At 48.0% G+C, this 15,766-nt stretch overlaps 2 protein-coding genes across 2 annotated transcripts in view; one reads left to right on the top strand and one right to left on the bottom strand.

The window, feature by feature from the left end:
• ERICH6B (glutamate rich 6B) overlaps window positions 1-9,872 on the top strand; it is a 50,014-nt gene extending 40,142 nt beyond the window's left edge. Inside the window, exons 6-9 of the mRNA XM_043478379.1 lie at window positions 2,656-2,741; window positions 2,891-3,043; window positions 8,445-8,670; window positions 9,479-9,872. Of these exons, the coding sequence (XP_043334314.1) occupies window positions 2,656-2,741; window positions 2,891-3,043; window positions 8,445-8,670; window positions 9,479-9,805 (792 nt within the window). The 3' untranslated portion in view covers window positions 9,806-9,872. The remainder of the gene's footprint in view (window positions 1-2,655; window positions 2,742-2,890; window positions 3,044-8,444; window positions 8,671-9,478) is intronic.
• The window catches only part of CBY2 (chibby family member 2), a 127,624-nt gene extending 116,141 nt beyond the window's left edge, over window positions 1-11,483 (bottom strand). Inside the window, exon 1 of the mRNA XM_043478015.1 lies at window positions 11,179-11,483. Within this exon, the coding sequence (XP_043333950.1) occupies window positions 11,179-11,322 (144 nt within the window). The 5' untranslated portion in view covers window positions 11,323-11,483. The remainder of the gene's footprint in view (window positions 1-11,178) is intronic.
• Window positions 11,484-15,766: the final 4,283 nt, after the last annotated feature.

Below are 15,766 nucleotides of genomic sequence, written 5' to 3'. Positions count from 1 at the left end.
CTGGGCATTGAAGGCCGCGCCCTGCGGAGCCCACAGCAGCTCCTCGTCAACCAGCTGCACCTTCTTCTTTCATTGTCTCAGATTCGGGCACTCTGCAGTGAGCTCTCTTGAGTGAAGGATTCTTCAGTCATTAAAAGTAAGAGCTTGAAAACCACAGATCTGACACCTAGTTAGAGTAATGCAGGATAAAACATAACGGGAAAAGGCATCCTGCTACAAACACCTGGGAAATTTAAATAAAATGTAAAAAAAAATGTCCTTTTAAATGGATAGTATGTAAATGCAGAAGTATATATGTACAGTATTTAAATCTAGAGTATATAAGAGTATATTGGAGAAGGAAATGGCAATCCACTCCAGTATTCTTGCCTGGAGAATCCCATGAGCAGGGGAGCCTGGCCGGCTACAGTCCATGGGGTAGCAAAGAGTAGGACACGACTGGGCACACACACACACACACATAGAAGAGTGCATAAGAAAGGAAGGGGGTGACACCAGAAACAGAACCTGGAAAATGCGGATAGTGAGAGTGAGCGGGGTGTGGGAAGCAGGAGAAACGGCTTGCATTTTAATGTCTGATGGGGACTCGAGGCCCCTGGAGGACACACATCCTTCTCAGACACAAGTGAAGTAGCTACAGTAAGTGCTGACACATTTAACCACAGAACACTTTGCAAGCACTAAAGAGCTGATACCAGGACTTCCCTGGTGGTCCCGTGGCCAAGACTCCTCCTCACTGCCAAGGCAGGGGGCCAGGGTTCAATCCCTGGTCAGGGAACTGGATCCAACATGCCGCAAGTGAGACCCAGCACAGCCAACGATGGAGGTGATATCATCTGTACTCTGCTCTCTCACCCCTGTGGATTGTTTTTAGTATTTCTATATAAATTTTTGGCTGTGTTCAGTCTTACTTGCATTGTGCAGGCCTAATTGCCCTGGGTGACGTGGAATCCTAGTTCCCCGACCAGGGATTGAACCTGCCTCCCCTGCATTGGAAGGTGGATTCTTAACCACTGGACCACCATCACCTGCATTGGAAGGCCGGTTCTTAACCACTGGACCACCTGGGAAGTCTCAGCCCTGTGGATTTTAATTGGTAATATTAACAACATAGCCAAAAGCAACTCGTACATTTGCAAAGTCAAAAACACACCTGTGAATAACCTGTGTGTCAAAGAGGAAGGCATACTGGAAATTTTAAAATACTCAGAATGAAATGAAAGGTGAATATCTACACTTGGAGGAAAGAGCTAAAATTTTGAGAGAAATGTTATAGCTTTAAATGCCTATCTTAAAGAAGAGGAGGAGGAAGAGGGTCGTGAAGCAGCAGCAAGATGGAAATCAATGAGCCCAATGTTCAATTCAAGGAATTAGAAGAAAAATACATAGTCTAACATAGAAAACCCACAGAAAGCAGCCATATGGAGAAAATAATGCTGGGAACAAAAATTGATACACTGGAAAATAAAAAAATATTAGAATGAGCAAACCAAAAGGCTGGGTCTTTGAAAAAAATAAGTAAAATTAGCAAATCTCCAGGCAAATGATCCGGAAAAAAGAAAACATATATACACTCTAAAGAATGAGGACAGGACATGACTAAGAGATGTGCATGTGTGCATGCTCAGTCGTGTCCGACTCTTTGCAATCCCGTGGACTGTAGCCCTTCAGGCTCCTCTGTCCATGGGATTCTTCAGGCGAGAACACTGGAGTGGGTTGCCAATTCCTCCTCCAGGGGATCTTCTCGACCCAGGGATCAAACCCATGTCTTCTACATCTCCTGCATTGGCAGGCGGATTCTTTACCACTGAGCCACCTGGGAAGCCCAACTTAGAGACAGTAGAGGGTTTTTGAAAATATTATATCACAAAATTTTATGACCATAAATTTGAAAATTTACATAAAATAAACAATTTCCTAGAAAAATATAACTCACTAAAACTGATTCAAACAGAGATACAATACCTGAATATACTAATGTTATCAGTGAAACTGTGCCTCCCTCCAAAGTAGATACGTTTAAATCCTAAACCCCACTGACTCAGATTATGACATTGTTTGGAAAATTGGTAATTAGTTCAGATGAGGTCACACTGGAGTAGGGTGGGCCCCTAACCCAGTATGACTGGTGTCCTTATGAAGGACAGTGAAGACACTGAGTCTCAGGGAAGATGGAGCTGGGTGTCGGAACCCTGCATACACAAACCAAGGAAGAGGAAGGACCGCAGGTCATCACCAAAGCTAGGAGAAAGCATGGACTAGATTTTTCCTCTGAGCCTCTAGAAAGAGCTGACCCTTCTGACCCCTTGATTGTAGACTTCTGACCTCCACAGCTGAGAAAGAATAACTTTCTACAATTTAAAATTGCCCGGTACTTTGCTGTGGTAGCCCTATGAAATTAATATAACTGATAATCATTAGATTGAAATGATAGTTTAAAATCTGCACACACAAACACAGAGTGGTCCATTTCAGCTTCCTCAACACCAAGACAGGTAAACCAAGCCCCTGCGAAGGTTCCCTTCTGGAATCCCCAGCAAGTTGGTGGTGGTGATGGGTAGGGGAGTGATGGGTGGGTGGCATGCAGGAATCAGAGAGTAAGTAGACTGATGTCAAGCCTTCTGGTGACAACACAGGTTTTTCTCTTCTCCCTAGGTACTTCAAGGTGATGGAAAAATAATTCTCTACCCCAATGAGATTATCTTCCAAATTCTCTTTCCTGATGGATCAGGCCAGATATAGTATCCACTGGAACAAGGGACGCATACGATGCCAGAAAAGTCTGTGCTTTGGGGCCGGGGCGTGGGTTTTACTGGAGCCTGCCTCGCTCTGCAGGGCTGCCTTCTGCAGGGGACCCCAAGGGAATACTAGTGCCTTAACCATCTCCCAGTTACCCATCAGGACACCTGGCTATGCTCATCCTCAGCATAAAAGAGAGCAAGTTCACTTACATCATTCTGGAAGACAGTGCAAAAACGTGCATCCGGGCCCTTATCAACAACTCTGGCCATGCCACCTTCCATGATGAAAATGGAGACATCTGGTAAGCCTGGGGCATGAGTCCCAAACACCCCTCCCTGCAGAGAAGCACTGTGATTAAGGTTTTGATTCCCAGTCTGCATAGCTGTGCTCTTTCTGGGTAAGCCTCTCTTTCTCTCGCTCATTCACTTAGAATTCATCCATCCAACCCACACATGGGGAGCTGGGTGTCGTGATGAACCTGTAAGACATGTCCCTGACCTCAGATGGTGCCCCAGCCTTTTTGCACCATTGCTTCCCCTCCAGGACATAGCAATCACAGACTCAAAAGCTGGAGTAAGCTTTGGGTTTCGTCTCCTCTCACTTAAGAATCGAACTTCACAAGAATGGCCTTAGAAAGACCCAGTGCCCCCTCTGTTCCAGGTGCCGCAGAGAGAAACGTATGATAAGTGCGCTGGAGGTACATGTATTGTATTTTAAAAACATAACTTCTAAAAATTTTGTTGGCTGTTATGTTCCCGTTTCTGGTAATGGCAGGGAACCTCATCTTACCCATTCAAGGTAATTCAGTCACTTTAGAATTTTTCTCCATCTCTTTAGTGTAAGAACTCTGTGTTTTCAGGATTTCTCCCTTGCCTTCTGTTCTAGTGGTCACAAAGTGGAGAATGCATATTCTCTCAAACCAACTTTATACTTCTTGATAATTAAGGCCAAATTTTAATTCCAAAGAAATATTTTCACCCTCCAGGCCTTGGTTTTTAGGAATATTTTCCCTGTTATGAGGTTTTCAACATCATTTGCTAGTTGACTACTTTGTTCTCAGGTGTATCTGCTCTTCCTGGAGGGTATAGAAATTAATGTCTATAATATTACAAAGCTACAGTAATTAAGACGGTGTGGTCCTGGCACAAAAGCAGATATGTGGATCATTGGGACTGAACAGAGAGCCCAGAAATAAACCCACACACCTACAATCAATTAATATTCAACAAGGAAGGCAAGACTATACAATGGAGAAAAGAGAGTCTGTTCAGCAAGTGGTGTTGGAAAAGCTGGACAGCCTCATATAAATCAACAAAATTAGAACACACCATCACACCATATACAAAGATAAATTTGAAATGGCTTAAAGACCTAAATGTAAGACATGACACCACAAAATTCCTGGGAGAGAACATAAGCAATACCTTCTCTGACATAAATCATCACAATATTTAGATCGGTCTAAATCTAGATCAGTCTCCCAAGGCAAAAGAAATTAAAGCAAAAATTAACAAATGGGGCCTAATCAAACTTGAAAGCTTTTACACAGCAAAGGAAATGATAAGCAAAATGAAAAGACAACCCAAGGACTGGGAGAAAATATTTGCAACCAACAAGAGCTTAGTTTCCCAAATATACAAACAGCTCAAGTAATTTAATATAAAAAACCAAACAACCTAACCAAAAAAAAAAAAAAAAAAAAGGGCAGAAGACTTAAATAGATATTTCAAAGAAGATATACAGAAGGATAACAGGCACATGAAAAGATGTTCAACATCACTTATTATTACAGAAATGCAAATCAAAAGTACAATGAGATATCACCTCACATCGGTCAGAATAGCCATCATTAAAAAGTCTACAAATAAATGCTGGAGAGGGTATGGCGAAAACAGAACCCTCCTACATTGTTGGTGGGGATATAAATTAGTGCAGCCACTATGGAAAACAGTATGGAGATTCCCTAAAAAAACTAAAAATACAGCTGCCATATGATTCAGCAGTCCCACTCCTGGTCAGATATCCAGAAAAGGTGAAAATTCTAATCTGAAAAGAAGTCCATCAACAGATGAATGGATAAAGAAGATGTAGTGTGTGTGTACATGTATATACACATATGTATATATACACAGTGGAATATTACTCAACCACAGAAGAGAATGAAATAATTCCATTTGCAGCGACATGGATAGGCCTAGAGGTTATCATACTAAGTGAAGTAAGTCAGAGAAAGACAAATATCATATATCACTTATATATGGATTCTAAAAAAATAATACAAATGAATTTATTTACAAAACAGAAACAGACTCACAGAAAAAAAGAACAAATTTATGGTCACCAAAGGGGAAAGTGTGGAAGGAGGGACAGATTAAGAATATTGTATTAACAGATACACACTGCTGTATAAACAGTAATACAAGGATGTACTGTATAACACAAGGAACTATATTTAATATCTCGTAATAACCTAAATGGAAAAGAATCTGTATATAAAACTGAGTCACTTTGCTATATACCTGAAACTAACACACTATTTTTTTAACTTATTTATTTTAATTGGAGGCTAATTACTTTACAGTATTGTAGTGGTTTTTGCCATATATTGACATGAATCAGCCATGGGTGTACATGTGACCCCCATCATGAGCCCCCCTCCCACCTCCCTCCCCATCCCATCCCTCTGGGTCATCCCAGTGGACCAGCCCTGAGCACCCTGTCTCATGCATCCAACCTGGACTGGCGATCTATTTCACATATGGTTATATACATGTTTCAATGCCGTTCTCTCAAATCATCCCACCCTCACCTTCTCCCACAGGGTCCAAAAGACTGTTCTATACATCTGTGTCTCTTTTGCTGTCTCTCATATAGGGTCATTGATACCATCTTTCTAAATTCCATATATATGCATTAATATACTGTATTGGTGTTATTCTTTCTGACTTACTTTACTCTGTATAATAGGCTCCAGTTTCATCCGTCTCATTAGAACTGACTCAAATGTATTCTTTTTAATGGCTGAGTAACATTCTATCCTGTATATGTACCACAGCTTTCTTATCCATTCGTCTGCCGATGGACATCTAGGTTGCTTCCATGTCCTGGCTATTATAAACAGTGCTGCGATGAACATTGGGGTACGCGTGTCTCTTTCAATTCTGGTTTCCTCGGTGTAACACAAGTATTTTAAATCTACTGTATGTCAACAAGAAAAGTGTTTTTAAAAGAAAGAATTTGATGTCTAAAATTGGGAAGAAAGTACTGCATACAAGAAGCATCAAGAAATGGGGGCAAGAAACTATCATCTCCAACAGTATCTGCTACACAGTAGGGACTCTTCTCCTAAATGTCCTTAAATTTGGGGGACAGAAGAGACCATGAGGATAATCTGCTTTTATTTTCTTGATAAGGAAACTTAGGTACAGAAAAAATGATGAGTTGTTTGCCGCTGGTCATACGTAAAGTCACAGGAAAGAGGTTTTATGGAATTTTTGACTTGGCTTGAACTAAAGCATTATTTTCAATTATCAAATAAAGTTTGCAAGAGAAACCACATCTTACGGCAACACACCCAAACCCAAGGGGAAGGGTGGTGCTAAGAGCTGGGGAAAGGCTGTTCCCTGCCCCCTACCTCAAGATTCCGATTCTGTCCGTCTGGGCTGAGGCCTGGGGATGTGCCTTCTTGGTACAGGTGCTTGCTGCCGCTGCTGCTGCTAAGTCGCTTCAGTCGTGTCCGACTCTGTGCGACCCCAGGTGCTAAATCCTCACAAATACCCTATGAGCAACATACTGTTATTATCTGCATTTTACCACTGAAGCTGAGGCACAGAGAGTTTAAGTAACTGGCCCAAAGTCACACAGCTTGCAAGTGACCAAGTCAGGCTAGGAACCTAGAAAGTCTGACTCAAGAGTCCAGGTTGTTTTGTCTTTTCTTGTTTTTTTTATTTGGAGGATAATTGCTTTACAAAAGTCTAGGTTTTTTTTAATTCATTACATGCATCACAGCTTCTCGTCTAGGTGAAGAGGCGTTTGGTTGACAGGCTGGGCTCAATGGTGAAGGGACTTAATAGTTTGCACTTGGCTCAACGGGCAGTGGGAAGCAACAGGAGGACCTAGTTTTGGGGAGTGACCAGCAGTCCTCCTTACTGAAGGTGACCGAGGCTGCCCTGAGCAGGTCTGAGCCGGCCTCTCCCTCTGAGCCGAACGTAAAGTCCCTGGACAGCTCGGACAACACCTGGCAGGTGATCTGAGGGACCCAGGCTCCCCCAAAGCCTGCCTTCTCCTGACTAGCCCAGGGCTCAGATTCTGTCCCCTTCTGTGTTCTGTTCCTGAGAAAAGCTTCTGCACCGGTTCTCAGGACAGACCTGGTGGGATGTGAAGAGCAGAAGCCGGGGCAGGAGGATACATGATGGGTTTGAAATGCCAGGAGAGGACGCTCGCAGGAGAGCAGGGCCCGGACTGGGAGAGAGAGGAACCCACCAGTCCACACTCGCCCAGGGCGGCTACATGGGCACCAGGCGCCGTGCGGGGCAGCATCCGCCCAGGAGCCACACGGATGGGGGCCCTGCACCCTGAACTTCCAGTTAGGTTTCCATATTAGTGGGAAGGACGGATGAGAAGCAAGGATGGCCGATTCTCATTGTTCAAGATAGTTCAGCTCTGTCAAGTCTCCAGGACATGAACTAGCAAACGCCGAGCCGCTGCTCCCAGGGGAAGGAAGCCTGTGTACACGGCACATCGAGTCACAAACTTGCACGGGGCAGAATCTGAGTTGCCTGCTGCGCACGTTCCCAGCTGCTCTGCTTTCTTGATGCTGCTCTTAACACGGGAAACAGAGGATGGTACCGGGAGGGGAAAGGCAGGTGGTGCTGGGAAGTCCAGCCCTGGGGCTGGTGGGAACCAGGATGCGGTGTTTCTAGGGTGTGAGCGTATCCACGTGTCTGTGCTGCTGCGGCGCTTGCCCAGTCACGTCTGACTCTTTTACGACCTCATGAACTGTAGCCCGCGAGGCTCCTTCTGTCCGTGGGATTCTCCACGCAAGAATACTGGCGTGGGTTGCCATTTCCTCCTCCAGGGGATCTTCCCGACCCAGGGATCGAACCCGCGCCTGCTGCGTCTTCTGCATTGGCAGGCGGGTTCTTTACCACCAAGCCACCTGGGAAGCCCCCATCATGTATATACACACATCTCTTTCCCTGGGGAGCAATGGCTTACTATTTGCTAACTCCGTGTTTGAGGCAACTTTATGGAATCTAATTACAGCAAATAATGAGAATTAATATGTATCAGTAAATTATATGAAGGAACCTAACTAAGGCTGAATTGTCATACTGGGACCCAGAGGGGCTGGTCAAGAAGGGCTTCTCGGAGGAGGTGACATTTAAGCCGAGACTTAGAACCCATTGTACCACACAGGCTGGAAGGAACACTTTCTCCAGGGAGGGCCAACAGCATGGCAAAGCCTTGAGGAGGGCAAAAGCACACATGAGCCGGACTTCAGTCCTTTCAAGGAGCGACTGGGAGTGAGGGGCCAGGGGCACAGGAGGAGACCGAACTGGACAGGCCAGGGCTGAAGGGCGGCGCCCAGCCTGGGTTCCGGGGGCGGGGGAGGGCGGGCCCGCCTTGCTGGGGGAGGCCGTGCCCCCACCCGCTCCTCCCCCGGGCCCAGCGCCACGCTGCCGGATGCCTTCTTGGTCTAGGTTGAGCCTGAGCCAAAACCTGGGCTACTACTTCGCCAAAGACGAGTCCCAGAAGGCCTGGAACTGGTGGGATCTCAGCCTGCACGTGCACGCGCCCCCCGTCCAGCCCATCTCCTTGAAAATCAACCGGTACGTCGAGGTACAAATCAAGAGCCAGGACAAGATCATCTTCCACTTCACCCACCGCGAGAAGCGCGTTTGCTTAAACCTGGGCACCAAGTTCAAGGTTTGGTCCCAACTCCCCACCTCGTCTGCCAGGCGGAGAGCCGCCCGCTCCTGGGCCCCGCGGGCTGGAGGTGGTCCCCACGGGCTCCTGGGCCCCGCGGGCTGGGGGCGGTCCCCGCCCCGAAGTCCGGGCTATGTTCTGCCCCAGCCCAGCCCCTCGGGAAACGAGGCCAGCTTCACGGACAGCGTGTGACCATGTACAAAGGCAATCATTTCCTAGAGGGTTGGGAAGTTCAAGAGGGAGGGGACACTGACGGCCGATTCTCGTTGCATGGCAGAAACCAACACGACACTGTAAAGCGACTATCTTCTCATTAAAAATAAGCGTAAACAAAAGAGAGGCAATCAGCTAACATCCGAACACCCTGAGATTCAGAGCTGAGGAGACTTGACATCCTCATCCCAGGAAGACCTGGACAGGCCCCAGGGAGCCCCAGATGGAGGGGGGATCACAGGCAGACACTGGCCCCCCTGGTGGTGGCGGGGCTCAGTCTCCTGCTGTGCTAGGGAGCCCGTGGGGAGCAGCCAGACGCCCCCAGGAGGGCACAGCCTTTGGTTTGGGGTCAGGTTGGCATGTGGTCTCAGCCCAATCACCGTAGCCCGTGTGTCCGGAGGCATGGGCCAAGTGTCTCGGGGAAGCAGCAGAAAGGTCACTGGTGGCAGCACTGGGCGCTCAGGTTTGCCCTGGAGAGACTCCGTCCTGTAAGGGTCCAGGAAGACTCTGCCCACAGGGTCCCAGCCCTGCCGTGGGGGGCACGTAGTGTCCGGGCAACATTAATCCTCACCCAGCCTTCTGTGAATTCCCCCAGTACATTACCCTGGAGGTGCTGAGCAAAATGAAAAAGAAACCGATCCTGGAGATGGAAGTCAGTCCCACGGCTCGGAAGATCCATGTCCTTCTAGGGAAAATGAGCGGGATCCTGAGGCTACTGACCATCCCCGACTTGGAAAGCTTCATACGTTGCGTCAAGATCTTGCCAACAAGCCAACACCGGTCTGAGCAGGAGGTCGCCCCCACCAAGCTCAAGCCGTCACCCTCTTGTCCCAGAGGGGCTTTGGCAGGTGCTGAATGTCTGGGGGAGGTGGAGTTGTCAGAAGCCCCAAGGAAACCCCCAAGGAAACCCCCGAAGCCCTAGGCTATATCTCATGACAGCTGGTTTGTAATTTGGTACCTATCACAGCTCCTTGGTTTGGTGGGGAGAGTTCTGGGGGGTGGGGGGCAGAGACGGGGCTGACAACATCTGTGGCTGGGCACAGAAAAGACTTAAGCATGTGCCCTGAGGGTATCAGAAGCAAATTGTTTCAGAGAATACATGTCAACACCTGTCCTGCTTGCTTCTATTGGTTATTTGAATGCAGAAGTTCTTTCTAGTCCTTGGGTTGACTCAGGACACAGACTATCTCAAAGCCTAGCTCCACCCATTGTTGACTATGTGACCTTGGGCATGTAGTTTCCTGCCTCAGTTTCCTCACCTGTAAAATGGGTCTAGAAACAGTAGCCTCACAAACACCCCTCTTCCGCCCCTGCCAAGGCAGAGGGACACTCACTCAGTAAAGCAGCACCAGCCTGCAGCCAGTCCCCCAACTGGGGGCCAACCAGAAGCCCAAAAGGACCCACAATCAAAGTCCCTTCAATCTCTGGGCCCCTTTTGGTCCCCAGTAACAGTCACCAACTTGAGTAGGTAAAGCAGAATGGGAAACATGTGATCTGGGTGGAAGGTGCAGTGGGCCTCCGGTCCAGAAAGGACTGGTGTGTGGGAGGCCTCCGGAGCCAGGACTGTCACTGTCAGCTCACCGACGCTCGTCTTATTCCAAAGACGCGTTTTCTAGTCATCTCAGTTCGTGTGGCTTTGTCTCCTGATCTTTCTCAGACTCCAGTGGTCTCTGATTGGCCTGGCTTGATTAGGTCACTCTTGGTTCAAGCCAGTGTGGTAGGGAGGGCGGGGTTACGTCTTGTAACCATAGCTCCTAGTTTATGGGAGCATGGGGAGGGGGTAGTTCCTAGAAAAGGGGGGTTCAGGAGCTGGGTGGTCCCGGACAGCATGCCTTTTCTATGTCCCTGAGACACTGCAGACTTTCCAGAATGACCCCAACGGCAGCCTGAACCAAAAGAGGGTGGGAAACCCCTTCTTCCTGTCTCAGCCTAGCAACTAGCCAATCCCTGCTGTGAACAGACACACAAACCCTACTTTTGCAGCTGGGCTCTCCTGCCGCCAAATCCTCACCAAAGTCCCATCCTCACTCCAAACCCCGACAACCGCCTGGGGTGGGTCCAGGGTGGTCAGGCCGGTAGCAGCGGGCCCAATGCGGTCACTTCCCCTCTGACTCACACATCTTACTGGCACGTGGCATCATCAGCTAGAACTACAGTTACTTGTTGCCGGGTGGTGAGCCACGAGTGGGGCCAGTGACCGCTGTGGGGAGCGAGGCGTCACAGGCCCACCTCCACATTTAGGGAGCTTGTTGGTTTACACCTTTGCTGGGTGTGGGCAGGGGCCCCTTCTCTTACCAGGTGCTGGAGACGGAAGCTCCGGGGTCGAGTCTCAGCAGCACATAAATCCTCCAAGCCTGCCCACGTCTCAGAGCCCCGACGTTTCTCCCACACGTGCCCTGGAAGCCGACGGCCCTGGTGGGGGTCTTGGCACGGCCACATGCCAGCTGTGAGACCTCGGCTGAGGCAGGGAGCCCCCCTGGGACTCCATTCCCTCCTCCGTAACAGGAGGGCAACCACAGAACACAGCTCGCAGCTAGAGGATGAGAACAGATGGCGCTGGGGAAGTGCTCAGCGTGGGGCTTCCCAGCTGTGAGCGCTTAGGATCATCAGCCAGTGCCTCCTCCTGGTCCTGCTCCTCCCAAGAAGCCTAAAAGCGTGACTCACCCCATTAATGCAGAGATTGTCAACAGGTGGCCTCGAAGAGGCATTGGGTTTGGCAGGCTCCCTGTTTTAAAATATTCTGACTTCCCTAGTGGTCCAGTGGCTGAGACTTTGCATTCCCAATGCAGGGCACCCGGGTTCTATCTCTGGTCAGAGAACAAGATCCCACACGCTACTACTAAAGATCCCGTGCACCACAACTAAGACCCAGCAGAGCCAAACAGATAAAGAAATATTTCTTCAAAATCTTCAGGGACTTCCTCGGTGGTCCAGCGGCTAGGACTCCGAGCTCCCAACTCTGGGGTTCCTGGGTTCAGTCCCTGGTCTGGGAACTGGGTCCCACATGCTGCAACTAAGACCCAGAACAGCCAAATAAATGAATAACAAATATTAAAAAAACTTTAGCCATTAAACTATCTTGTTGCCAGCACTTACATAGATGCAATATTTCACAGAGATTTTTTTGCATTTCCAACTTCTCTTGCGGCTATTGGTCTGTGTGAGTGTTATCATGGACCAGACAGAATAACCCAGCAGCCAGGGACTACTTCATAAGGAAAAGTGAGTCCCCTCACAGATGAAGGATGTAGTGAAAGCAGCCAAGTGACAGTGAACTAGAAAAACCCAGCCCCACTCTCTGTGTTAGTCTGCTAGAGCTGCTGTAACAAAGGACCACACGCTGGGTGGCTTACACAACATTTCTGGAAGTCGGAAGTCCAAGATCAAGGGTGTGGAAAGAATGTGGCCCCGGCCCAGCTCCCAGCTTCTAGGAGTTCCTTTGTCTCTGGCAGTCTTCCTACGGCATTCTCCCTGTGTGCGGGCCTCTGGATCAAATTCCCCCTTTCCAGGGACTTCCCTGGTGGTCCACAGGTTAAGAATCGGCCTTGCAACGCACAGGATGTGGATTCGACCCCTGGTCTGGGAACTAAGATCCCACATGCCAAGGAGCAACTAATAAGCCTGCTAGCCACAACTGGAGGGCCCCAGTGCTGCAACAAAGAGCCAACGTGGCCAAGTAAGTGTTTGCTAAGGACCCCAGTCATACTGGATGAGGGACCCGCCTCTTTACAGTATCTTAGCCAACTACATCTGCAAGAACAAACTGGTTCACAGACACTTGCTGCTTGGATAGCAGGAAAACTCACCAGATAGCAAGTGCCACTGACCCCCCCACCCCCGCCCCACACCACTGCCAGGGCGGTGTAGGAGGAAAGACCGACGCCAGAAACAGAGAGAGCCCCTTCCCCTGCTCCTTGCGGTACATCAGCACGCTACAGAGCCTCCCTCTGCACCTGCTGGCGGTAGACAAGTGTTCTCAGGGCCCAGCTCCAGAATCTCAAAGCAGGGCCCAAAGCGGGTGGATTTGGAGGGGAGAGGCACTCCATGGATACTGACACAGAGGATCTTCCTTCTCCCCGCTCCAGCATTAATGAAGCAGGGAGAATCACACACAGACACATACACACACAGTCAGCTTGGCCGAGATGGAAACAGCCGCAGTCACGCCAAGGCCAGGACACTGCCAAGGCAGTGGACCAACGCTTCCTGCTTTGGAAATGAAGACAAAACCTCTGCATCTGTAAAGCTTCCTCTTCCCATTCCTCTGGTCCTCCCGCTTCTGGTCTGTCCCCCACACCCCCATTTCCTTCCAGTAGAGCCCTTTCCTGCTCCAGTTAGACATGACGCCTTCTGATGCTTATACTCCAGGACGCTGATGGACACAGAGGATGAGCAGTAAGGAGATGGGGCTGTGACACATAGATGCGCAGGGGTCTGAACTGCCTGCGTGCCGTCAGGAGTTGTTCGCAAAGGGGAAGGAGAGCGTTAGTAAGCCTAGGTTCTTGGAGTAAAAATACAATATTCCCAGCAAGGAATATTGAAAATGAGGGTCTTGCCTCAGGGCAATGGCATTGTAAATAGAGGACGGGAGGAACTAGAGGAGGTGGGAAGGAGGGGCAGAGGACAGGCAGCACTTGGGAGGAACGGGACGGGGAAGGGAAGGCTGTGTGACTTGGGTCCACGGGGATTCTTTCAACCGGTCCTTACTGAGCACCTACTGCAGGTTCTGTTCCAGGCGCCGGATACGCAGCTGCCAACACGACAGAGCGGCTTACCACCTGCAGTGCAGAAGGCACAGTAGCCAAACTAGCAGAAGACACCGTGTGCCGGCATGAAGACAGGTGAGGGAACAGCCAGTGCTGGAGATTGGGGGTTGCTGTGTACATCACAGGGTTCTGCAACCCCACCGCTCTCCACATTGTGAACTGGATAACTATGCGTTGCAGGAGGCTGGCCTATGCATTATAAAATATTTGGCCGTACTAGTTGCTTCTCCAGCTATTAATAGAAACCAGTAAAACCTCTACCCCTTGCACACGTACACACTAGTCATGACAACCAAAAACGTCTTTAGATGTTGCCTAATGTGTTCCTGGTGGCAGGGGCAGGGGTCATCTGATTGAGAACTACTGTTATAGATAATGTTTGGGATTTCTGTTTTGTTGTTTTATGCCCCAGCACATGTCTGTCTTGGCAAATGTCCCACATACTTGAGAATGTATTCTGCAACGGTTGGGTATTCTGAATTAAGCAATGAGGAAACGCAGACATCCTGACTCTGGTCCATTCTATAACTAACCTGGTGGTGGTTTAGTCACTAAGTCGTGTCCAACTCTTGTGATATATTTATTTTTTAAAAAAAGTCAATGCCAGTGCCATGAAAACAAGCAAACAGAAACCTTAAGAGTTTCTACATTAAAAGAGGCTAAAGAGACGTAACAACCAAGTAACATGTAAGCATTTGGGTAAGAAAAAGCTATGAAACATTTTGGGTAACAATTGAGGAAAGTGAAATATGGACTACATAGTAGATATTACTCATTTTTTAAAGTGTGATAATGGTATTAGAGTCATGTAGGAGAATGTGCCTACTGTTTGGAGATGGATGCTTAAGTATTTAGCGGTAAAATGTCATGATACCTGCAACTTACTTTCAAATAGTTCAGCAAATGAATGTGAAAGTCGGCCACTCACGTCTGACTCTTTGCAACCTGACCTCACAGACTATACAATCCATGGGATTCTCCAGGCCAGAATACTGGAGTGGGTAGCCTTTCCCTTCTCCAGGGGATCTTCCCAACCCAGGGATCTTATCTGTAAACACTGAGATGAGACCATGCCTATCTGTGAACACTGAGGGCAAGAGGAGAAGGGGACAACAGAGGATGAGATGGTTGGATGGCATCACCGACTCAATGGATGTGAGCTTGAGCAAGCTCTGGGAGATGGTGGACAGAGAAGCCTGGCACGCTGCAGTTCCTGGGGTTGCAAAGAGTTGGACACGACTTAGTGAATGAACAATAACAAACACCACTGATAACTGATAATTAAAACTTACCTGACTGGAATTCCCTGGTGGTTCAGCTGTTAGGCACTTTCACTGCCAGGGCCCAGGTGCAATCCTTATTCAGGGAACTAAGATTCTGCAAGCCACACAGCACAACCAAAATAAAAAAGTAAAACTCACCTGATTAAAAAAGTGTGAAAGAGCCCAATATGATATGAAAAATTATTTAGAATATACATAGAAAAAATCTGGAAGCAATATGCAAACATTTAACAGCAGTTTACCTTTCAAGTTTCATTTACGAAACTTTCACATTTTATGTTAAAGTTCAAACACTGTAGAAATGTCTGATGGTGAACATATTTTGATAACTGGGAAAAAGGTTTTTTAAAATCCCAAATATGTATTTACTGGGTGACTATGTAACAGATGCCCCTCTACCAAGTTCCCAGCAGCTGCCTCCTTCCCAAGGGGCTGAGGAGGAGCAGACAGACAAGCTGGCGGAGGAGCCACCGCCGAAGAAAAGTGCTCCTGAGAGGAAGCAGTGAAGCTCCCGTTTCCCGAGGAGCAGCCTTCCCTCCACCAGGGCCCGCAGGTTCCTTTGACAAATGGCCAGTTTTTAAAAATTAAGGCTGACTATTCTTTGCTCCTTGTTAACAGCAGAAAAGAATTTAGATACAGTGTTGTAAAAATAGAAGACTCGTTTTTATTGTGACTTTAATAATGCTAAATTTCAACACAACTATATGTGCTGATGGTACTCTGGAAATTGGCAGTTTTGCAAATGAAGAAAATTATCTTTCAACTAATGAAGCATTAAATGTTTCAAAAATGTCTTTCCACAATCATCATCTTGCCAAAAGAACCCACACAGTA

This window comes from Cervus canadensis, chromosome 9 (genome assembly GCF_019320065.1).
Source record: "Cervus canadensis isolate Bull #8, Minnesota chromosome 9, ASM1932006v1, whole genome shotgun sequence".
NCBI classification, from domain to species: domain Eukaryota; kingdom Metazoa; phylum Chordata; class Mammalia; order Artiodactyla; family Cervidae; genus Cervus; species Cervus canadensis.
The sequence above is the reverse complement of the archived record's forward strand: the minus strand, read 5'-3'. Positions and strand labels throughout refer to the sequence as shown.